The sequence below is a fragment of the Excalfactoria chinensis genome, chromosome 1, assembly GCF_039878825.1.
Source record: "Excalfactoria chinensis isolate bCotChi1 chromosome 1, bCotChi1.hap2, whole genome shotgun sequence".
Lineage (NCBI taxonomy): Eukaryota > Metazoa > Chordata > Aves > Galliformes > Phasianidae > Excalfactoria > Excalfactoria chinensis.
The window spans coordinates 76075141-76099090 of record NC_092825.1 but is presented as its reverse complement, the minus strand read 5'-3'; the positions used below and the strand labels follow the sequence as shown (position 1 = coordinate 76099090).

The 23950-nt window shown below is 43.9% G+C and overlaps 1 protein-coding gene across 1 annotated transcript in view; it reads left to right on the top strand.

Moving 5' to 3' along the window:
• Window positions 1–16240, top strand: part of CFAP91 (cilia and flagella associated protein 91) — a 34685-nt gene extending 18445 nt beyond the window's left edge. Inside the window, exons 12-18 of the mRNA XM_072336758.1 lie at window positions 3679–3795; window positions 6440–6511; window positions 7184–7330; window positions 10255–10476; window positions 11702–11850; window positions 13050–13141; window positions 15939–16240. Of these exons, the coding sequence (XP_072192859.1) occupies window positions 3679–3795; window positions 6440–6511; window positions 7184–7330; window positions 10255–10476; window positions 11702–11850; window positions 13050–13141; window positions 15939–16240 (1101 nt within the window). The remainder of the gene's footprint in view (window positions 1–3678; window positions 3796–6439; window positions 6512–7183; window positions 7331–10254; window positions 10477–11701; window positions 11851–13049; window positions 13142–15938) is intronic.
• The last annotated feature ends 7710 nt before the right edge of the window (window positions 16241–23950 follow it).

Genomic DNA, 23950 nt, shown 5'->3' with positions numbered 1-23950 from the left:
GTGAAAAATATTTCAAATCTGGAAATTATACGTATAGCATTCTTGGTTTAGTGCAATTAATTGACAATTGAATAACATTTAAATTGAAATATTGTTCTGAGAAAACCATCTAATTACTTCAAGTTTAAATTCCACTGGCCCTTGTAGAAGATTAAGTATTGTATCTGATTATTACTCAGAAAATCATCAAGAAAGGCTGAGGTGCTACAGGAAGTGTTCAGGAACTATGGACATTGGTTGACTACAGATTTAGAGAACATGACACTATTGAAGAGGTTTGAGCTTGGGTGCTTTTCACATAAGATAGCGACCATATATACTCACAATCATGTCACTTGTGGTAGCTCTCATGGGCAGCAGAAAGTTAGCCTGAGCTTTCAGGGCTGAAATCTAATTACAGTAATTGTGTTCTGTTTTCAAAATACTTCTCATGGTTTGAAAGACCACAGTGGAATATCTGAACTGTAGCCACTGGTGAGAAATATGCCCTAACAGGGGCTGCTAACGTAACAACGTCTCTTCAAAGACGAAATGATAGCCAAAAGGAATGGTACACAGAACAAAAGCAGACAATACTGCATCTTTTCTTCTGTAGTACATCACTTGGACTGCATTGATTTATACCAACTGAGAGGATAGCACAACAAAAACTCATTTCCCCTCCATGAAAAGGGAAAATATATGTTCTTTTAAAATCACAGCATTTCCTTTGCAGGCAGATATAATAAGTCTACTGCACAAAATTTAACTACTAATTTTAGAAATACAGAATTAGACACAAAGCTAGTCAGTCTAGACTAGCAGAAAGTAGTGACACACTGCTAGAGATTCAGCCACCATTAAGCAGATTTTCTGCTCAGAGCAACAAGAGAAGAAACAATTTTATCATAGCAGTCAATTTTCAGAATTGCAAGTATTTTTACCTTGGTTAGTTCTTGAGCTCTGTGGTGATGTTGCTGATTAGTTCTCCCATCAGAGCCTTTGGATTCTTAATTTTAGCAGTTGTAGTGTGTTCTCTGGCTTAGCAGGGGCCTCTGTGACAGGTCCAGCTCATAAGCTACTGGTGCTGTCAAGAAGTGGGCAGTTAAGGAGGCAGAGTACTTGATTAACAGAATTTAGCACTTGAGAGGACAGCAGTCAGACCACTTGGCTGGCCACAAAAGAAGAAAGTTGGACTAATTCTCCTCATTGTACTCCTCTTGGATTGCCATACTGAGCATCTTCCTAAGGTTAAAGGCCATAAAAAGGGACAAGAGGTTATCTAGGGAACTACATAAAGGGTGTATGACCAGAAGAACAGCTTCCTCCAGAATTGAAACTAATCAAAAAAGGAATGATTTTAGAAGCAGGATTTCAGAGGAGTATCCTGAAACCTTCTGCAAAAGTATTATTTACCCTCTTTGTCCTTCGAATAATTCTCTAAAACAAGAGAACATGGCAGAAACAGGATTTACAGTAACAGCTATGTTCTATACCTTAAACCAAATCTGTAAAAGGACAAGGAAATCCAGTTCTTAGCCAGCACAGAAAGTAATGCTTAAGGGAATGTAAGTGAACCATTATACAACCTTACATGATAATCAAAGGCATTAATTTAGTTCAAGAAAGAGATGATGCTCTGATGTAGCTAATTATTACAAAAAATAAATGCAACTAACAAACTGAATACAGCAAGGAACAGGAGAGCTACTAGGATAAATCCCAATGCAGAGCATTGCGTGACTGTAGGCTGACCGTGATGCTCTGATGACTCAGGAGAGATGAAATGTGAGGTACTTTCAAAGTGCTGGATCCAGATGATGTTAAAACAGAGAATCTCTCACCTCAACATCAAGTGCAACTCTCATCGTGGCTATTTTCCTTCAATCCATTGCTGGAAGGAGGTGGAGAAATAGGATGGCCAAGAATATCTCTGGAGAAAATCCATGCCAACTTCAAAGAGTAGGAAAACCTGTTAAAACAGTTGTTTCATCTCTCCAGCACATTGTTAATTGGCTGATTCTCAGGCAGGCTCTAAGAGCTATCACGTCAGACTTGAACAGCCAAGATGCAGCAGCTATGCTGCACTGCAAAGTAAATATTCAGTCTGGCCTTGGTGATCTCACCTTTCTCATTCATGGGCAAAAAGGAAGAAAGTGACCCAACTGTACACTCTGCTGTCTATGAAAATAGGATATAGTATCCTGTGAATGAAGAAGATTAAAGAGAAGATGGAAAATCAAGAAATCTAACAGATTGTTCCCTTGAATGGAGAGTTGTTTCTCGGGCCACTATCCTGTTAAGAGTTCTGCTTCCATCGGAAGCCAGCCAGAAGAGCAGTGTGTTTGGCCAGCAGCAGAGGTGCCATTTCCTGTTCACTGCATTTATTAGGAAAATGAAAAGGAGGTGAAAGATTTAGTCGATCCTTCACTGCCCAATCCAGTCAGACTTTACCATGACTCTGAACCTACTACTTGAAAGAAATAATGTAGTCTGCCTCAAAAATGTTAGCATGTGAGAGGTAGGCAGTACCTTTTGAAATACATTGCTCAGAACGTTAGCACGTTTTTTCCAAATCTTAAGAAAATATTTGTGTAGCAATTCTTCCATTCTGGTCTCTCTATTTGGAATGGAAAAATGGTAACTCGTTAAGTTAAGCAGAACAGGTCAATGCCAAAAACACACTTTCCTCCTTTTTGTACGTTGAAGTCTTGAAATAACTTAAAACCTCAGATTTGAGAAAGCAAATGGTAACCATTTTTGACTTAGTAAGGATAACAAAGCAGCACTAACTTGTGCTGACATGAAAGCTTACAGCCACTTCTGGGAAACAGCAGTATTTCTCAAAACTACGTTTATAAGAATTCCTGCTTGTCAGAAGTGTTTGTAGATTTTCTAGGTTTAAAAGTTGTAATTCTGGTTGTGTTTTGTTATTCTGGTTAACGAGAAGTATTTTTAGAGAAAAAGGTTTTATCAGAAAAAAATTCTTATGAATGCAACACTGTATTAATAAACATAGGAGCCACTGTTTTGAAAATCATCACAACTATAAGGGATTTTTTCTTTCACATTTTTCCCTGTCATGCAAAACACCTTATAAATCATCGCAAGCACTACTGTATTCTTTATGCCAGAAAGCTCTAAGGTCATCAAATACAAGAAAGGGTTCAGAAAAATCTAACATTTTTGAGCTATAACCATATATATAACCATTATAACCATATATATAACCATATATAACCATTTCATGCAGCTCATGTATAGTTTAAAGGGTTTGATTTTTGCATTATTAACACAGACCATTTCAGAAGTTTTTAAAGCATTTTACCCCCTCCACCTAGAAGACTCTCTTATTTCCTTCAACCATTAATTATCCTGGCCTGAATGTTCAGCTCCAATATGCAAGATGAGTTTTGTACAATGACCACAGGTGTTTCAAAACACGAATTTTGTGCAAGTGCCATCTATTTTCTGTTACAGGAGAGAGAAACGCAGTGTGGGATTTCTTGCCTTTGATTCCTTGGGTTTGTGGTGGTGTTGTCGTCTGTTGTTTGTTTCTTAGATATTTGACTGTATCTTTGCAACACGCCTTCTCTTAAAACAAAAGAAAACAAACAAACAGAAGAAATGGACAACTGCTGGAAAGGCCTTAGTATCTTGCTCTGACTCAGTTCTCAGTAAACTCTATGACTGTTTCAGGCACTGTTGGAGAAGAAGAAGAAAGTCGAGGAGCCAAAGAAGCCTCTTCACTTCCTTCAAAAAGTAGAAAAGCCTGTCCCTCGTCCCCCCACTCCAATTCTGGATAAACCATCAATTGTAAGTGGAATGATTTTAGCACTATTCAGTTATTTTCTTTTGATCCCCCATTATATTCCCTACCTGGTTGTTGAAGGAATGCCCAGAGAAGGAAAGAAGAGAGTTTTATCCTTTTTTGTTGTGTATTTGTCTTAGAAATACAACAGTATTTCTTAAGCCTCTCTTATTTGTTTATTCTACAAAGATTCTAGTAACTGAAGAACTGGAAATCTTTTTAACTTATCTGTTGGCCAAATCCTTTAATTAGCTTCCATTTATAAAGAAATAAATTAGTAGATGTGTTGTACTTTAGCTCTTTGGGAACAAAAAAGCAGTCATGTACCTGTGCAAACATGAATTTATTCAGCGTTTTCCATCCTTCTGATCTGACAACGCTATTGCAATCCAGTGGAGCTAATAAGTTTAGTCCCATTGAAGTCCGTGAGACTTTGGGTACTTAGCACTGAGCATGCACATCATTAATTTGATGAAGTGAAGCTCTTGTCATTGCGTAGGACTCAGTCTTTGATGAGCATGCTTGGTTTAGGTGACAGTTCACCTTCATTCTTCTGTTGAGATCAGAACAGCAGTAATGTGTCATAATGTGCTATGATGTGCCACAGGCAAAAAAAAAAAACCCAGCTTCTTAGGGGAGCTGCAACTTCTTTTCCATTTTTGAAGTAATGCACTTAAGAGATGGTTGCCCCAGCGGATTGCTTTGTCTGCTTATTAACACCATTTTCCTGAGGCAGTAAAAAAATCAGACATGATCACCATTTAAACTTGTGAATTTTGGAGAGTCACACATCCGTGAAAGCAAGAGAGAAAATGTCTTATTAAGCCATCCATGCCATCTTCCCTCATGCAGTATGATGATCTATGTTTTATACGGTCCATTTTAAGATGACTGCAACAAGAATATCTGCTTGGGGAGAGCTTTCTACAGCTTTACTAACACCAAGGTATTAGGTATTGTATTGGAGAAGTACATTTACACTATTTAGATACAAGACTTTAGGAGATTTTTTAGCTACAAGGAAAGAAATCAGAAAAAATTATCCCTTAATCGTAGTTATTCTTGAATCTATTTTCAGATTATATTCTCTTTTGGAAGTGTTCCATTACAATACTCTTCCACTTAGACTAATTCTGCCAACGTTTGGTTGATTTTTAAATACCTTTATATATGAACACATAGGTGATTTGAGCTCTCCAGTGAAGAGATCTGTAAAATCAGTCCACTTCAGCCACCGAACAGCACCTGCAACACCATCTACCTGCCTTACAGAATCCAAGTAAGCTTTCACCTACCAGCTGGCTGTAGGGAGCGCTGAAAGCAAGGTCACTCTTTCCTGCTGGCTTGTAGCAGGTGGATGAAAAGGTTGATGATGACCTTTGCTAAAGCATCATTTGCAGCACCAAACGATACAACTCCGAGTGCAGAAGATTACATACCACAAAAACATAAACTAAATCTTACAGTAATTTGCCTTACCTGTATAGCACATATGCTGATTGTCTCCATTTCCACGTCTGGAGGGTTTGTAGGCCTCACCTCTGCAGCCAGGTGATGTGGTGCAGTTTAGCTCTCCAACTAGACTGCAGATTGTTCCTTTCTTTCCATCGGAGAAGAACACACCAAATCAAAAGGCAGTCCTTTGGCTAGTTTTTCTTTTCTCTTCTTGGCTGGTGGTATGGAAAGGCAGGAATGCTTTCTTTTGCTTTCGGAATACTTCATCTGCAACACCTAAGGAGAAAATATATATTGTTTCAAGCCCACACCACTTCTCTCATCCCACACTCTTCCCAGCACTTCTAAAATGCCACTTTTCCATTCAAACCTTATAGCTCTTTGTTTTAAAAAAACATCTTCCTTGTTTCAATTTTTAGTTTTCTTTTATCTTTCCCAGGTACATGATGAGCTTTCTTCTCCTGCTGCTGTCAATTCAGCAAGATCCCTCAACAAGAAAAAATGCTGCCAGTTCTTCTATTAAAATAAGCCTTTCTTTTTTCTCCTGTGGACATGTTCTCTTTCTCATTACATACCATCATTTTTCCAAGTTGGTATCAGTCATACAGTGCTAGACTAGTAGACTTCTCAAAGAAACAAATTGCACTATAGAGTAATTTGTTTTCCTTCCAAACTATTACTTCCTGAGTCTTAATTTACCAAGTTACCCTGATAAAGGTTACCACTGGAAGAAATAAGACAAAAAAAATGGGTATGTTGCTTTTTAATCCCCTTATTTATGGTTAACAGCTCTCTTGCAGCTCCTTAAATGATTCTTCTGTCCCCTTAGTGTCTTCACCTGTGAATTTGTGTTGCTCGTGGTCATTTTGCCAACTCAGTCAAGCAATAAACAGTACCTTTAACACATACAGTCATTTATTCATTAGCATCTTACTATTAGGTACTTCACTTGAAAGGCCCTCTAAAATCTCAGATACAACCCCATTACATCGTCTTGCTCCCCCACCTCTTATAAAACATGGAAGTATGCATTATGCTGACTCATATTCCTTTCATTAGAAGAAAAATATTCACAAACAATTGAGAAATTGGATATTAATTTGACTTTTTGATAGTTAGGTGGATACTCCACAGAAATCTCAGCCTCCAAATAAATTGTCAGTTATCATGTGGGTATTTGTTTTGTTTTGTCAGGAAGAAGAGGAGAGAGAACTGGCAGTGATCTGTTTGCAGAAATTGCTCCGAGGCAGGGCTATCCAGAACAAGGTATTTTGTGTCTCTTGGTTTATGTCTCCCTTCAGAATGATAGAGGGAATGACTGGAGGTGTTTGCAATCTTTCTTCCTCAGAACTAATTGAGGGTAAAGAGGGTTACGCAGCATGTCCTCCCATATGTCCTCTGAAGTCCTTCAAGTCTTTACTCTCCATTCCATATTTTTTACAGGAACATTTAGGTTCCTACCTGTTTATGTCTCCCTGCCATCCATTCAGCTATTTAAATAGATGTTTCATAACAGAATTACTCAAATGGCAAATTCTAGACAAGGTCTGGACTATAAGTACATTTTGCCTTGATTATACCAAGATCCCAGGCACATAAACACAAGAGATTGGCACAGACTTGTGTCAAGGGAGGTTCATACTGGATATCTGCAAAAATTTCTGTACCTTGAGGGTAGACAAACACTAGAACAGACTTCCTAGAGCTGATGACCCATACCTGTCAGTGTTTAAGACACTTGGATAAATGCCCTCAGTAACATGCTTTAACTTCAGGTTAGTCTTGAAGTGGTCAGGCACTTGGACTCACTGATCTTTGTAGGTCCCTTCCAACTAAACTATTCTGTCCTATTCATGGAGAACAAGTGTGTTCTGCTGGCAGAACACGTTGAGTATATTCTCCATTTAATATGCTTGATTGCCTTACTTTACCTAAAAGATGTTTGAAGAGAAGGAGGAGAGGCTGGAACTGATCCAAGAGCTGCGCACCACTCATGCGCTTCAAGAGAACAGACAGCTGCTTCTGAAGGAACAGAAGAAAATGATCTGGGCCTTACGGCAGCAGCATGACTTGACAATGCACAAGGTATGCCTATGAAGATGGAGAGGTTAACTCGCCACATTCCTCTAGCAGGGCACTATGCTTGCAGCAGCATCAGCTCTTTCACTTATTCGTTTTCTATTATCCACAGCACAGAAAGCACCCCAAATAACTTAAATCTGCAGGGATGAAATGTTTTTGAGATTCCCCAGAACCTGCACTGTATGAAGAGCAGTCTGATGCACACTGACCACAGCTGTGACCCAGGCTGTTACTTGCTTATTTATAAGTCTGTGGCCCTGAACAAACAAACTGCACCTTCAGACGAACCTCAGTTTGCCCACATTTCAGTCTGTTTGACTGGTGCTATGACCCAGCATCACAGTGCCTGCTAGTCACTTGCACTATTCAGATACTTTTTACTGAATGCATGTTTTTACTTTGCCATTTTCCGGTTCCATTTGTAGCTTGGCACTCCCTCAAGCTCCTCTTCAGGCACAAAGAATCAGAAGATTTATTTTGTAAATCTTGGGGGGATTGAGACTTCTAGGAATTTAGCAGTGATGTCCTGTTGCTGTCCTTCCCACTGTTCCAGAGAAGAGAGAAATTCTAGACCTCATCCTCTACCAACAATCTAGGGAATGCTATGGACACAAATTCTTATCCTATTTCTTTGCAGGGCCATGGCCTTCTGGAGAAAAATTAATCAAATGGAGGTCTTAGACTGGAAGAGATCATAAAGAAATTCTGTCCTGCTCAGATACTGAAGCCCATCCCAGAGCTGTGCAGGAGTTTGTGTAGTTTTTACCACTCTCCTGGTATTTTACTGACCAACTGTGAGACAGTACTACAGGTTGCACATTATGCTCACAGCATCCACTGGCCTGGCAGAAATATAATCAAGATACTGCACCTTGCTAAGTGGGAAGCAACAAAATTTCCCCTCAGATCCCAATTAAAACAAAAATTAATTAGGTGACTGCATTTTGCTGTTTATCATTCTACACTGTTCCATAATACACAGGGAGCCTGAGTATAAATCATAGAATGCAAGATTAATCTATTGAGAAATTAAGATAAAATGAAAGCTTTTTTTTTGCTTCTTCTCTGGGTAAGAATGAAAGAGAAAGTTGTTCAGAGGTAATGACATTCAGAAGAGAGAGAGAGAGCAAACAGTAAAGACGCTGACCTCTGATCTCAACATTTTCTTCTGGGAGAGCCGCTATCCCCCTCTGCTGGTACCTACCTCCTCTGCACTCGCCTTTTTTCTTCCTTTTTTGTTTCCCCACTTTTAACTAAGTCTCTGAAGGCACACAGTCCAAGGCTCAAGTCTTTAAATATTTAGAACTTTAAAACTCTGGAATGCACGTGCAATGGTTTTGTAAGCGTATGCCTATTTTGGAAAAGTCACTGATGAGTCACAGCCCTTTAGTTCTAGCTGGTCACAGGTTTTTTTTCCCAGGTTTTTAACTTCTCTGATATAGAAAGAGCATTTTTCTGTAGAAGAAAAACTGAAATTCCAGATAAAATTGTCAAAGATGAAAATTTCAAGCCCGAGGTATAGCAAAATCCTAAGACAGGTTTGTTCCTGTGTTGCTCTCCTCCATTTCATATCGGTTTAAACACAGCACCTTGAGCAATAAAAAGAAAGAAGCTTGTTGGTTCCTTAGTATTCATCCCTGTGGGATGGTGCAGTTATGGCATTGCTGTCCTCCATCCTTATCACCCATAGGCTGAGCATTGCCACATCTTGGTGCATGCAACACTGACAAATCCCACTTCCTTTTTAAAGCTGCATGCTCAAACAGCATAGCAGTTTAAGAAATACTATTTATTTTTACTTGTCTGGCATATTTCACCTCCAGTATGCTCTGAGTTTTACATTCAAGTCTTCTCTGTTATTGCCTGTTTATTCTAACAGAGACACAGCACATCAGTCATCTCAAGACATTCTTTCTTGCCTAAGACTGTGGCTTCATAGTCCATGCTGGAGATAATGCACTTACCATATATCTTGTCACTTTCTGAAATGCAGTCACTCACACCAGGCTCATAAAACAAGTCATGAACAAACACCTGAACTCTGGTCTCAGCTCTGTTGCAGACTTCCTGATTTTCCATTGCCGGGAGTTTTGAGATCTCATGAGCACTTCTGCAAACTGAGTATTAATTACTGTTGATTTGAATGTGATAGCATCTAGTACTTCACTTGTACAGTTCTAGGGAATAGCTCAATACCTAAACCTCTTGATTCTTGTATCATCTCTGCACTTTGGTTGCATACTGAACATCTAACCAAAAAGGAACCATTCGTTTGGGACAGCTTTGAACTCCAACAGACATAGTGAGTCCTCAAAATAGCACAGAAACGTGGCTGTATTCAAAATTGTACAGCTTCCTAAACTTTAACTTAAGCTCCCGGTTTGTAAGAATTGAGGCTTTACTTTCCAAATGTTAAAAGCTGCATTTGCATCTTTTGATCCTATTTTTTTTCTAGCTGAGCTCAGTGTAGAAAGATGTAGGGTATGCAAAGTGACCATTTCACTGCCCCTTTTTAATCTCCCTTTTCTCAGACTGGAAATTGGAGCAGTTTTCCAGTAGCAGAGAGAAGCCCTCGGTGACTATTCTGATTATACTCACAGACATAAAAACAGTTCAGAATAGCTGGAATACGGTGCATATAGTGTCTTATTTCCTCCCACTCACCCAAGCAAAGGTGCTGCTTGTCATATTGTAACAGGACCAGGGCCATCCCCATCGTTTTGCCTTATTGTATCATCAGTGCCAGTATACAGGAAGATTACACTGTGTGGAATCCAGGTCTGTGCACGTGAAACAAGAATGCAGAACTCCCCACAGTCAGTGCAAGGGGATGCTGTAGAGTTGTTTCACATGCCTGTGGTAGTCCTGAGACTCAGAGGGACATTCCTGAGGCTTGTAACACAATTCTTCACATATTTTTTTTAAAGCTGTCATCAATGGAAAGCCACTTGGCCCGGGAGGAAGGAAGGGTACTGGCAAACATGCTTGATTTCCTGTCCAAAGAACTGCTGAGGCTGCAAGAAGAACGGAGGATCCACGCTTTTGTCATGCTGGCTGAGAGGACCAGGCGGATGCGGGAAGCAGAGGAGAGCGGGCGCCGACAGGTCGAAGAGAAGCAGCGGCAGGAGGAAGATGAGATTTTCAGACAGGCAAGAGAAGGAGACTGGTGGAACTGCGGGCAGCTTGTGGGAAGGTTTAGCTGGAAGGGAAGTGCTTCAGATTACAGTAAGGTGGAAGCTAGGGGGAGTGCTCAGAGAAGAGGAGGTGATTGCATCCTAGAAGAGTCATCTGCACTCAGTTAAGGATGATCTGAGCACCCCTGCAGGGAGATCTGACAAGCATTCAGTTACGTGTCTTGAATGGATGTAAGTTTCCAAAGTTCCATGAACGCTTCCAGAGAACAGATGAACCTACGTCATCTTTAGGGTTAATATTTTGTCAGAACTCAGTCTGTCCAGCAGAACTGCTATGGGCTCTCCCAGGAAAAATGCCTTTAAGCAAGATTTTGGAATGACTTTGTCCCCAAAAGTGGGCTGTAATAACAAAGGGTGCCATAAGATTGTTTTGAAACAATAATGAATAACATAACTGTGATGTCCAGAAATTAGTCCTGAGATTATCCTATCCCACAACTAACTACTGTGGTAGTCCTGTTCCTATTCCCTAGCTCCTGACCACATGGAGCGGTTGAAACAAATGATCCTAATTGTCTGAACCAATAATTTTCAAACTTAATGGGACAAAATTAATACCAGGAGAGTCTGAAATTAGGATTGTTTTAATTTTAGCTTTTTCTCTTTTCTGGTTTTTGAAGTGGCAAGCAAGGAAGGTCAAAATGCAATCAGTTTAGGCCCTTCAAACCAGCAGAGGGAAGAGCCCCATTTCTAAAATCTTTGCTCTACATCCATTGTAAGGAAACCAATATCTCACCTTGTCACTCACGTATCTTAGTCTGGCTCAGTGGAAGTTTCTCCTCCAGGATTTGCTTGAATGAAAGCTGATTAATTTACTGAAGCCAACACTGGCATTTGTTATTTGACAGCTGTCCAAGAGCCCATGAGAACTGAAGAGGCAACTGCTGTTGGATTCATAGTAAACCTGCTGCAGAAGTATATCTGGTGATAAGTTTTGCATCTACTGCTGGTTCTTTCCTGCACTTGTTTCTGTCCGTTCTCAGATGGAGTTATTAGAGAAGAATTTTTTACTCAAGTTATTCTTCCCACAAAGGGCCTCTGAAGCCAAACCTGTGGCTGGCCTGCCTGAAATTGAGAGTGACTGGTGAAAATCCATTGATTTCATTTCTCTGGAAATCTGGTTCCATTCTCTTGGCAAGTCAACAGGCAGTAAGAGCACCATTTTGGCATTCTGTTCCAGGTGGTGAAAGTGCACCAGAGCACTGTTGATTCCTACCTGGAAGACATTATCCTGAGCAGCATGGAGAACACGGCTGACGAGCAAGCAAGGGAAGAGGTTCAGAGAATGGCTGTAGAAATAAACGACATTGCTTACAAACTGGAAAGAAGGTATGTTCTTAAAAAGCACGTTGGAGGTCACTTACAGCAGTTTAGAACATGCCTAGCTACCTGCATCTGGGGTTACATGTTCAGTCTAAGAGAAAGGAAAGATAGAGCAGTACTGTTCACGACCACCTCATTAGCGTGACTGCTGTATGGGAACCATGCTGTTACTGTCTGGTACATGCATATAAATTCAGAGCTTTACTTTTATGCAGCATGTGCCAGATTCCCTTCGGAAATCACTTGTGTGATCTGTGAATCAGCCTTTTTAGACTCCTCCATGCCAATGTGATGCTGTGACTGAACTTTGAGTGAATCTGAGAACTGCCTAAAGCGATGCCCATTCATGCTGGTCTTTTCATTTATTTACAGTATTACAGAAAAACAGTTTGAATGAGATGCTAAAGATACAGCTGTACAGAAATCTCTCCTTCTGAGGTGGCTGTTCTTTAAGAAAGTGCCAGTTTCCATGGGCTCGGTCATATTCATAGTGCTCCGGGCAGAGTAACTTGTTAAGAACACCATGGTTTTGTGTTTGGCTGGGGCATCAAGAATGAATACTTTTTTAGGACCTGCCAAACCTCTAATTCAGTTTCTATGCCCTTTCTTTGGATCTGAGCCATAAAAATCCCAATGGCACAGTGACTCCCCTATGGTACAGCAGCCGTCTGTTTTGTAACTAGATGAATACGACCAGAATGTCAAAATCCTTGAGGAGAATGAAGCATAGATAATGCATGCAGCCCTTGGGCCAGTTGGGAACCCACTGAACATTGGCATGGTAAAGAGCACAGGGATCAGTGCGAAGTCACAAAAGGGAAGAATTCAGCAAACTCAGCAAAGGGCCAAAGAAACTAAATTGTGAGACTCAAATCCTTGGAGCTGAGTGTGTGGGTCTGACTCCATTTGTCATCAGTAAGGGCTGTGCTCCTAAATACCTCAGAGGTTGAAGAGTCTGGGTTGGTTTTCTCCCCAGAAATGCTGCTTTTCCAATGCGGTGTTGAAGCCCTTGGCAATGCAGAGGGTAATAGTCACACTGTCATGGCAGTGCATCCATTTTCTTTGAATAAATAGACTGAGCTGATGATTACTGCCATGACTCACTTGAAAACAGTGATAAAATTTACAAGGAAATTGCATGCTTGCAGAGGTAATCTAGAAATAACAATGAAATGCTAATATTACTGCCTGCATCTGTTCTGCAGTCGAACTCACCTACAGTCAGAAGAGATTGTAGCAGAGCTGGTTTACGCTTTCCTGATCCCAGAGATTGAGAAAATGTCTATGAGAGAAAAAGGTGAGGAGCCAAATTTTACGCTGTTGTTGAACTGCTTCACCACCCTCGCTCTTGCTCACCTCAAGGTAGAAATGCAGGTGTCTCAGTTCTCTGACATACCACAGGTAGAAAGTTGAGCCCTCTGGTCCCTTTTCACCAACTTCTTATGATCTTGATGGCCTGAATCAGATCTGATGCAATTTGGTGTGACTGCAACGTAGAACTGTTCAAGTGGAGAAAAGCAAAAAGCATTGCCTATTAGGAAACAAACAGAAAAACAATCTTTAGGCAGCATGGTTGTGAGTTGTCTGCTACGTGACAATCTGTAGAAGTCTTTAACAAGCAGATTACTTCAACACGTGCAAGGAATATTATATCCTTCCCAATGGTTTTTATTCCCAACTGATTAAAAGCTAAAACCACAAATAAGGTTTTAAGGTTGACTGTAGTGGCACCATGCTTTAAGGAGATAATCTTGCTGCATTTAAAGATATTTCTGTTTAGTCAAAATGGAAGAGTATCTCTCAAAATACAGAAGGGAGGACACCAAAAACCCGTGCATTACCTTGATGGTCATGAATAAATGGCTGTTTTTGACTCAAAGCTTCCACCGACTAGCGTGCCCAGAAGGCTTTGACTAAACCAGTCATCCATATAAAGAGGATATAGCTAACAAAGAGCACTTGCATCACTGCTGAGTCTGGAGTGGTCCTTGCCTCATTGTTTTTGAGGTAGAGAATTACAAAGGCGCTTGCTTCATTCTACTATTTATTTATGAAAACACAAACCTTCCAGATACTCTTTATGATCTGGAAATTGTGCAAACCTCTTTATTCCTGGTTTGTGTGTTTGTCACAACAACAGCATCTGTTCAGCAGCTGACAGTTCTGTGTAAGCTTAAATCAGCTCCCTTCTCTTTAGCCTTGCTTCTGCACTCCTTCCAAAGCGAGATGATGTAATTGTAGTCACTGAAGCCTGCAGCATAGGTAATAGTACACACAGATTAGCCTGTGTCAAAAAGGAGAACACAAAGAAGACCTGGACATGGCTTAGTATTCTGAATGTACCAAGGTACCATCAGTAATGGAAATACAGACTATGCTCAGATGCAACAGTAGCTGATGGATGAAGCATCTCAGCAGTGCTCCCAAGAGCTCCTTCAAACAGAGTCAGGCAAAGTTTGGCACAGTATTCTTGTGACAGAAGCCTTTGCAAAAGATTCAGTACCAAATGTGTGCTTTAATGAATAGGCTCTGCCATAGACCTTCACGGAAGCAGAATTGGTAACTATTCTTTGTGAATCCAAAGGAAATATTATCAAAGAGCAACGTTAGATCTCACGAGCACATTGGTATATTGCATTTCTGTGGAAGCTTTTAAAGCTTTTCCCATTGTGAGCCAGCTTATTCATTATGGAACTGTGTTTTATTGACCCAGCACGTTCCTGAGCACACACATTCCTAGAAACTATCAGGGAGTGATCTGAGAGCAGTTGTGTGGCCTGCCAGAAGAGCAAGTCTATTTGTGTAACAGAGATCTGAGGGCTTCCAAGTTCAGACTGTGCCACTCTTCAGCTCTCCCTTAAGCATCTCTATTTTGCCATTAAGTAGACTCTTCTCCTCTCCTTGCCCCCTTTCTCTCCTGTTCCTATGCATAAAAGCAGGAATTATCCAGAGCTGGCTCATCCTGGGACTCCTCTGCACATCACTTCTGAACCCTCCCTCACCAAAGGTCAATGTGCTCATGGGAAAGAAAAACTGCTTTTAAAAGGAGAAAACTCAGCCAGCAGTTTTGAATCTCCTTCTTGTAGATGGAGGAAGGGACTGCAGCAACACCAGAAGAGTAATCCCCATATAGCACCTGCAGTTTGTGCACGTGCAACTGAAGTCAAAGTACCTTGGACAGAGGAAGCTCTGTTGGGAATTGAGAGCTGGCTGGTGAGGGTTCACTTACCAAACCCAGGCTAGATCCATTGTATTTGATGTCAGCAAAGTGGACCTGGAATATGGATAAACATAAACAGGCTGGGTTAGTAATGCAGAGCAATGAGGGCTGTCTGAATGGCAACAGACCAAAACAAGAAGTCTTGGGCTCCTGCAGGGAAACAGCATGATGGCAATAACCTCTCACTGCTGGAACATTCCCCTCATCCTCCTACAAACACACAGGATTTCATTCCCATGATTGTTTATCAGTGTCTGAAGTCTAGAGACAGAACCTCTCTCTCTAGAGAGAGCAAAGAACAGCAGAGAGATGAATGGTAGGGTCAGCAATTTAGCTTGGGTAAAACCACCAAGAGGTGGGCTGGAAATATGCACAAAGGACATCACTGAGTTAATAGTTCTCAAGCAAAGAGCAATTCTACAGGAGCAAAAGGGAGATGATAGAATGGGTGGCTTAATGAATCCATCTCCAGGTCTTTCTTTGAACTCCCTCAATGTAGACACAATCATAACACAAAGAGCAGGTTTCAGCTCCGCTCTTCTAGAAACCTGCTGCAATTGACAGACACCAGAGGGGAAGCTAATCTAAAGCCCGCTAACACGTGTGGTTGTGCCCTGAGCTGGAAAGGATGGGCATAGGCTGCACTTTCCACTGGTGGGGGAGCTCATCTTCCAAGGGAAATGCAGAGTTGGGTGCTGCTATTAGGTGGCAGTAAAACACTTTCACCAGAGTTATCGAGGTGGGATGTTTTTCCTGAGATGGGCTCCTGCAGAGCTCCAGAAGGGCTATGAGCTGCCCTTCCCGCCTCCCCCACTGACAACCCCATGCTGCACATTCCCAAGGAAAAGCCTTTCTTACCTCTTTTCCTGTGCAGTGAGGCAGTCCCAAAGAAAACACATCTACGCCGCTCATCGCATCATCCACGGGAGCGTGGAAGAGTTATTGGCTGATCCAGCATGGCACCAGGAGATGTCTGCCAGCAAGATCGGGGGAGCTCCTCCTGCTGAGACAGCCAGCGCTGCTGTGGGCAGGACAGCCAATGGACAGACTGCGGCTGACAGCTCTCACTCTGCCCCAGCCGCACAGGAAGCGTGTAAACCTCAGGACAAAGAAAGCCCACAGGAGCCAGCAGTGAGCCCTGCTGATGGACCGGACAAGGATGGCACGGCCTCCTAGAGACATGAGCACAGTGAGTTTCCCTTCCCCTCAGTGATCTGAGCTCAGAGCATAGGGAAGGAGATAGAAGCACATTACATTTATTTTTTCCAAGGCATCCAGAGTGCAAAACTCATTATCTGTCCCTTCAGCTGCCCACCAGCTATGCTGTCCTGGAACCAAACAACAGTGTGACAGCCCCAGTCCAGCCCATGCACCCAACTAACACTGGACCTCATTAGCTGATTTTTCTCTTCTAATTATTAGAGAAACTTGAGTGAGAGACCACTGTTGGCATTCTCATTTGTATTCCTGGTGCAAGCCAACAGTGATCTGCACCAAAGCTTTTGATGGGGCTTCCTTGTATCAGTAACAAGGAATGACAAAATATTCCAGCAGGGGGATATCTTGAGGTGAGCCCCTCAGCACAGCTTTTCTCAGGCACCTCCCACTGCTTGACTTAACGGAGTAAAGCCGAGAGCAGGTGGTTGTATCAACACCACCAGTAATTGGCATTGCAATTGAATGCAACTCCCTTTTGATGAGCTGCTAACGACGCCAGACCTTGCACCATCTTTACATGTCATGCACTTCGGAAAGGTGCCTTTGGCCTCAACGGAGTGGCTTCTACCAGACAGGCAGCCTCCATCACTAAGGACCAGAGCTGGGCTTTGTGCTTTTTCTCACCCTGATAGAGATCACTTCTGGTTGGTGCCTTATTTCTTAGGACAGCGTTACTCACTCTGCCCTTCATCTCTGAGGGGGATGCAGGAAGAATGCTGGCATGTCCTGGTGTGCAGGCAGGAGCTGCTCAGGCTCAGGGTGCCAGCAGGCTGCAGGCACATACGCTGTGCATCTGAGCAGGGAGCTGTCAGCTCTCCAGAACACGCCTGTCAAAACTCCCCAGGTCTCCAGGTTTAGCATCTCAAAGGTACATTTACACCAACCCCAACATCAAACTCAGGCACAGCCATGACCAAACACCTCAAATGCTTACTTACCGTTCCTCTAGTTATAACTTACTCAACAAATAACAGTAATAGCTCTTGATGCCAATTGGATAGTTGGAATAATACGAGCATATAGTTGTAATTACAGAGTAAATGAATAGCCAGAGGGTATCTAAGAAAAGACTCACCAGTGCTGAGGCTTTCAGTTGAGATGGATGCTCACCAGTGTTGAGGTTCACCACAAAAACTCCACACAGAAGCAATATCCAGAAAGAGATGCCACCTTAGTGGTGGTCAGCCCTTAAATGGGATCTGGGAGAGTTGGAGTCAAACTCCACAGCTGAATTACCTTCACCTGTGCTCCCGCAGCTGACCCATCTCTTGCCTCAGATGGTTAATCAGAGGTTCAGGCTGTGATCAACAGTTTCCCTTACACCGATGCATTAGGCTGAAATCTGTGTACTGCCAGCACCTCTTTGTACATGATTGCCTGTGCTTTGTGCGGGGGCTGTAGAGCCACAGGCCTCGGTCCAGCTCCAGCTAATTGTGAGCATTGCTCCGTTCCTTCAAAACCAGCAGCTGTTGGAAAATCCAGACCCACCGGGGCACTTCTGGAAACATTTTGCATTACTTTTGCATTTTGTGGACTGAAGGGGATAAGAGGCAGATAGAAGAGAGATAGAAGAGCAAATGGAGCACCCCTGTAGTCCGCTGAGCTGTAAATGAGGGCTGGAGAGAGGAACACTGCCGCACCACGATGCCATTGCCAGGCTGTCAGCCCTGCACCAGGGGCTCCGCGCGGGAAGGGGGGGCTGGCAGCCTCTGTAATGCTGCAAAGTCTGGCAGGAGTCAGGGCTGGGTGGTGGGTTTTGGTGAGGATGCAGTGAGGATGAGCGTGGCAGGGCTTAGGGACTGGGGAAAATTGCCATGGCATTCCTCGCTAAGCATTGGAAACAAAGGTAACAAAGATAGAAACAGAAAACGAAATCACAGAGTGTGGGAGGAGCAGCTGTGCGGGGCATTGGCTCCTGTGCCTCAGGCCACCTTGGACAAATTTAGCCCGGTGAGGGGATAACACGAATCACAAGATCTGGTGTAATAAGAGAGACGTGGAAAACTTGATGCAGCTCAACAGGAGAGCAGGAAGAGCGAGCCAACGGAGCGCTCCCCGTGTTTCTGAGATTGCACGTGGAAATAAACATCCTCTGTGCGGCATGTCGTTCAGTCTGTCATGGTTACACAGACAAGAAGCATTCCGACAGGTGTGGGAATGGACGCGGGGAGCAATGTCCCTGCCTTCCCCAGGGATGCAGCCCAGCACGGCAGCCAGGAGCAGGGGATGTGGGCGCCGTGTGCAGGCTGAGCTAAACATGCTGTGGCATTTGGTGAGATCTAAAGGGCTCTATCAGGGCAAAGCCCTCCTTTCCACGTGACGTTGCACTGCATGGCTACTGGAGGCCACAGCAAGGTGCCTGTGGGAAACTGCTCCCAGAAACTGCTTTCAGTCACCACACGTGGGGTTGCAGAATGTGCTTTGGAGGAAGAAAATGAGCACAGTGAGAGGGAACTGAGCGCATAAATCAGTAGCACAAGGGCGCACCATTCCCTCCTCGCAGGAACCAGAACAGCCCTGGGAGGAAGCCGCATCTGAAGCAAACACAGCAGATGCCTTCAGGGCTGCAGCAATACAGCGCAGGCACCTGGATGGTGGCAGTTTCCCTGTGCTTCCTCCAGCAGCTCCTGGGAGGAGCCTGGCAGTGCCATGCAGCTCTTCTGCATCCTGATGGGGCCTGGATGGAAGGCCGCACACAGGCTCTACAGGGGCAGTGAGAGTGGCTGGAAATTGGTCTCTTTGGAGTGACAGAATGAAGGCAGATGGCCTCGGGTCTTCCCTGCGGCCTTGGCTCTTGGCAGGGAGGGGTGAGGAAATTCTTTCTCAGTAAGTACAGTTCCAACCAGCAGAAAGGCCTATTGATGGGATAACGTGAAGGCAGCACACCTTTCCCCAGATGCTTACTGACAACAAGCCCACACTCCTCTGTCTCCCGCCTCCTTAGCAGCACTCTGTGCTCTGGTCTCACACGGCTGCTCAGGCTCTGTCTGCTGCTTTGCTGGGCTCAGCTCAGCCCTCACAGCTGCAGGGTCATAAAACTACAGGTACCATCCTCGCACACTGAAGGCTTTGCAGGGCTCACATGCGGCTATTACTGACTCAGCCGCCTCCTGGAAGTGTTCCTTCCAGAACCTGGGTGGAGAGGCTGCTCTGCTTCCTGCTCCAACAGCATCATTCCCTTTTCTCCACCTCCTGCAGCCTGGTCCAGTCTACTTCTTTCAGCCCAGCCCCATATGCCACAGCCCCATCCTTTGTGTAGGGCTCAGAGAGCCCTTCCATCCTCCCCAGCAGCCAACTCTGCGCACCCATCCTGGTACCCTCAGGTCAGTGCTGGGCACAGGACTGGCCATCCCCTTCCTTGGGGAGAGGCCAGCAGTGTGCAGTGCTGCAAACCGTGCCGAGCAATGGCAGCTGCGCAGCACAGACCTGCTGCTGTTGCTCCTGGTGACAGTGCCTGCAGTGTGCATGAGCAACGCCAGTGCTCTGAATACAGATGCAGCAATACTGAGCCATGCTCCGATGTGACTCCTAAAGGACAAGCACCCACCCTGCTGCCCTCCCATACACCCGCTCGGCAAGCAGCATCTGCTTGTTCACCGTTTCACCTCTGCAGTGTTTGAGAAGCAGCCGTTCCCACCAGCACTACGAGGCTGCGTTTGCTTCTCTCTCCCTGAGCTGCCTCAGGGCTGATCCTAAGAATGAAATCTTTTGGGTTTTTTTTCCTCTATGTGTCAGCAATAGCATCTGTAGGCAATGCCTTTTGCAAACACCGTGTTGGTCCCACACCTACTGAACCCTCCACCCCACCATTGTTCTCCCACGTGGCCAAATGCAAACCATTTCTTATTGCCAGGGAGGCCCCAGATCTGTCATTTCTTGCAGAGCCAGCTGCCATTGACAACCCTACCTGACCCCAGGCCTCTTAGAAAGAGGAAAGGGCTCAAACATGCATGGCACAAACACTGCCCAGCTGGGAGCCCACTGCACGTCCCAAGACTGTGAACAGCAACATCTCGAGGAACATTAATGGTACAGTTCGGGTCAATAGGGAAAACAACTTCAAATAAGCTGTTATATTCCACTCTCGCCTGGCAAAGGGCCTGAGTATGCAGCCAGGTCACTGAAGGGAGAGGGCAGGCACACTGCAAGTGAGGGACGATGGGGTTTGTGCCCCTCTATCCTTATCCCAGGGAGCAGCCATTGGCTTGGAGGGCGTGAATGAAGGAGGGTGTGTAGAATGGGATTGCCCCCTGCAGGCAAAAACCACCAGCAACAGCCCTGGCACCACGGGTGCTTAGAATCATAGAATCATAGACTTACCCAGGTTGGAAAAGACCTCAAAGATCATCAAGTCCAACCGCAGCCTAACCATAGTACCCTAACAACCCTCTGCTAAATCATATCTCTGAGCACCGCATCTCATTTCAATTTATCTTATGACCATGACACTGCGCAAACAGTAGTAATCCTTTATAGTTATAGTTCACAGCTGGTTTCATCTGAGACCTGAGATGGCTGAAGGTTGGTTGGCACAAGCGCACCAATGGAACAGACTGTTGTAATACACACAGCTCAGCGCTGCTTTGTCTTGGGTTGAGTGCCGACAAGAATCATGAAGGTGTGACGGCCAACAAGTGAGAAGACCTGTGCCCAGCTTACCGTTAAGTGAATGACATCCATAGACGAGCAGTGGGCCCAGGAGAACCTCATGAGATTCAACAAAGCCTTGTTGAAGTCTTGCACCTGGATTGAGGCAACGCTTGCTTATCAGTACAAGCTGGGGGATATAAGGATGGAGCACAGCCCTGCCAAAAGGGAACTGGAAGTATTGGAGGATGGCAGCTGGGCATGAGCCAGCAACATGCCCTCACAGAAAGCCAACCATATCCTGGGCTGCATCCAAAGCAGCATGGCCAGGACATCAAGGGAGGTGATCCTGCTCCTCTGCTCTGTGCTGGTGAGGCTTCACCTGGAGTACTGCATCCAGATGTGGAGTCCTCAGTACAGGAGAGATGTGCACCCATTGGAGTGCGTCCAGAGGAGGGCCATAGAAATGATGCAAGGGATGGAGCACCTCTCCTGTGAGAACAGGCTGAGAGCTGGTGCACGGAGCAGCAGCAGAGCCCAGATGGAGACACAGGGTGGCTGCCAGCTGCCCCATGGGGCTCCGTATCAGCCCGTGTATGTGGAGCACCCCGAGCCCGGCCGCGGAGCTGCCACCCACTCACATCCCCAAACAAAGCCAGAGGAGCCGCCGTGCAATATAAATTTGTTTTTATTGAAGCAGCAGTCACATGACCTCGCATCTAGCCTTTAGGATAAGCGACAGGATGGATTCGGCCAGGTCAGCCAGCCCAAAAAATAAAAAAAAAAAGAAAAAATAAAAAAAAGAAAAGAAAAAAAGAAAAAGAAAGAAATTAAATGAATTTTTATTTTTTTTTTTAAAATTATTTATTCTTTTTTATTCATGTATTTATTTATTCCTTTTGCGCTAATAGACATGTCATGTTTAATACACACATTATCCAGTACCGGAAACCCAACTCAGAGATAGCGACGTGCTGATTTGCTGGAGGAACGGTCCACTGGACGTTGGCGTTGACAAACGTTACAAATCACCACCAAAGAACGTTACTGATGGGACCAAATGAGGAAGAAAGAAAGAAAGGAAGGAAGGATGAGCGCAGTACTCAAAGCCAGCAGATTTACACAGGTCGGTACAAGTTTTGTACCTATAGGTGGACAGGAAAGGAAGATCGCTTGGTTTGCAATTTGAGATCTCGTGTCCCAGGGTTCCTCTCTCCATCAAATCAAACGGCATCAGAGACAAGCTGGCACCTCTTGGAGAAGTATCACAGAGTAACAGCTCATTTAAGAAAACATGCTTATTTCTCATGATTTATTTATTTTTTTTAATTATTATTTTTATTAGTTTTTTTTTTTTTCCTTTTTCTATTTTTATTGTTTATTATTCTTACAGAGATTCACGTCCACCTATTCTCGCGGAGTGGAACAAGGTGCGGGGCTGAGGAACAAAAGGGGCAGAGAAGGAGGGGAGAAGGAGGAGGAGGAAGGCAGGGGGGCAGGACTTGAAATAAAGACCACACACTTGGGAGTTTTCAATTCCATTTCCAGGCTAACCTACTTTTTATTTAATGCAAATTACAGTACCAGGTAACTATTTCCGAACCGAGTCACACAGAACAAAACGTATTTACAAGGGGAACGGGGCGGGGGGGGGGAAATAATAAAACATTAAGCATACTTTCCACAAAAAGAAAAAAAAAAAAAAAAGAAAATAAAAAGAAAAAAAAAACCAGAAAAAAAAAACCCAAAAAGTTTATATTTCAAATGAAAAATAAAAATAAAATCAGTCACAGAGGCATTCAAGTAGTAATAATGTTATACAGGTTTTTGCTTTTCCTTTAAATCAAGACAGATTTGCACAAGTGTATGCAATAGTTCGTATACAACCCACAGTCCTTAATATATATATATATATATTTTAGATTCGTTTTTAAGATGGAAGCGGTTCACACTGATCGGTGTGTACAGGCCCGAGTGATCCATCAGCAACACATTAATGAACGCAAATTTTACAGGCAAGCAAATTATATATATATAAATATATTTTATATATATATATATATGTACGTATATATATATATATATATATATTAAAAATAAATTGAGAAAGACCAACACAAGGAAGCTACTTTTCTCAAGCTAACCCCTTAGGTACTGTTTTCCTTTCTGGTCGTTTTGCTGTTATTGCAGGGTCGCAAAACGAAACGGAACTAGGAACAAAAACTAAGAGCCCTGTGGGAAGGAGCTGGGACCCAGGCACCTCTCCCCGACTCACAAAGGCAGACCCGGAGTGGAGGCCCATCTGCTTTGTGGAGAGGGGACCGACGAGCCGGGGGGTTGGATTTGCTCAGCAGCGGCACGGCACAGATACCTGCCACTGCTGTAGGCAAAGCTTTGCTTATAATCAACCGGAGAAAGTGAGCAGGGATCTGCCATCAGCCAATTTTCTTTTGCCATTTGTTTTCGTTTTGTTTATTTCCACTAGTAAGGTAGGCAAGTTAATTAACATTAAGAACAGCAGGGTCTGAATCGGGTGCCCAGAGGGGACCCCGATCGCCATCGGCTCCATCTCAGAGAGCTACATGTTGCTGAATTGACGAGAGGACAGATGGAGACCACACGCTGTCCAAACCGAGCCCCAGGTGGAGGGAAGAGGGTAACAGCAACATGGCGTCACTGACCTTTTGTGTCACCAGAAAAAGTGCAGCCTCTGCTTCACCGGAATGAACGCAAGATGCTCCAAAACAAAACAGCAACCTTTGGTTTGGTACAGGGTGAAGTGCTTTCCCATTCAAGACAACCTCAGGTGGAACACTAACCGGGTAGTCAACACAAGCGGACTAATTGTAGAAACAAGGCCTTCGTGCTGGGTGCAAGAACTCAAGAGTCATGTTCAACTTGCCATCTTAAGAAACCAAAAGTGACTGTGGGGAGGGGATGCGGTGAGGAGCCCCCTGCTCTGAGAGCCCCCGCAGGGCCCAGCGACGACAGCGAGGGCCCCTCGCTGATGTTGGCAGAGGGCCCTTCACCCATGACGGTGGGGGGATCCATCAATGATGGCGAAGGATCCACCATTGATGG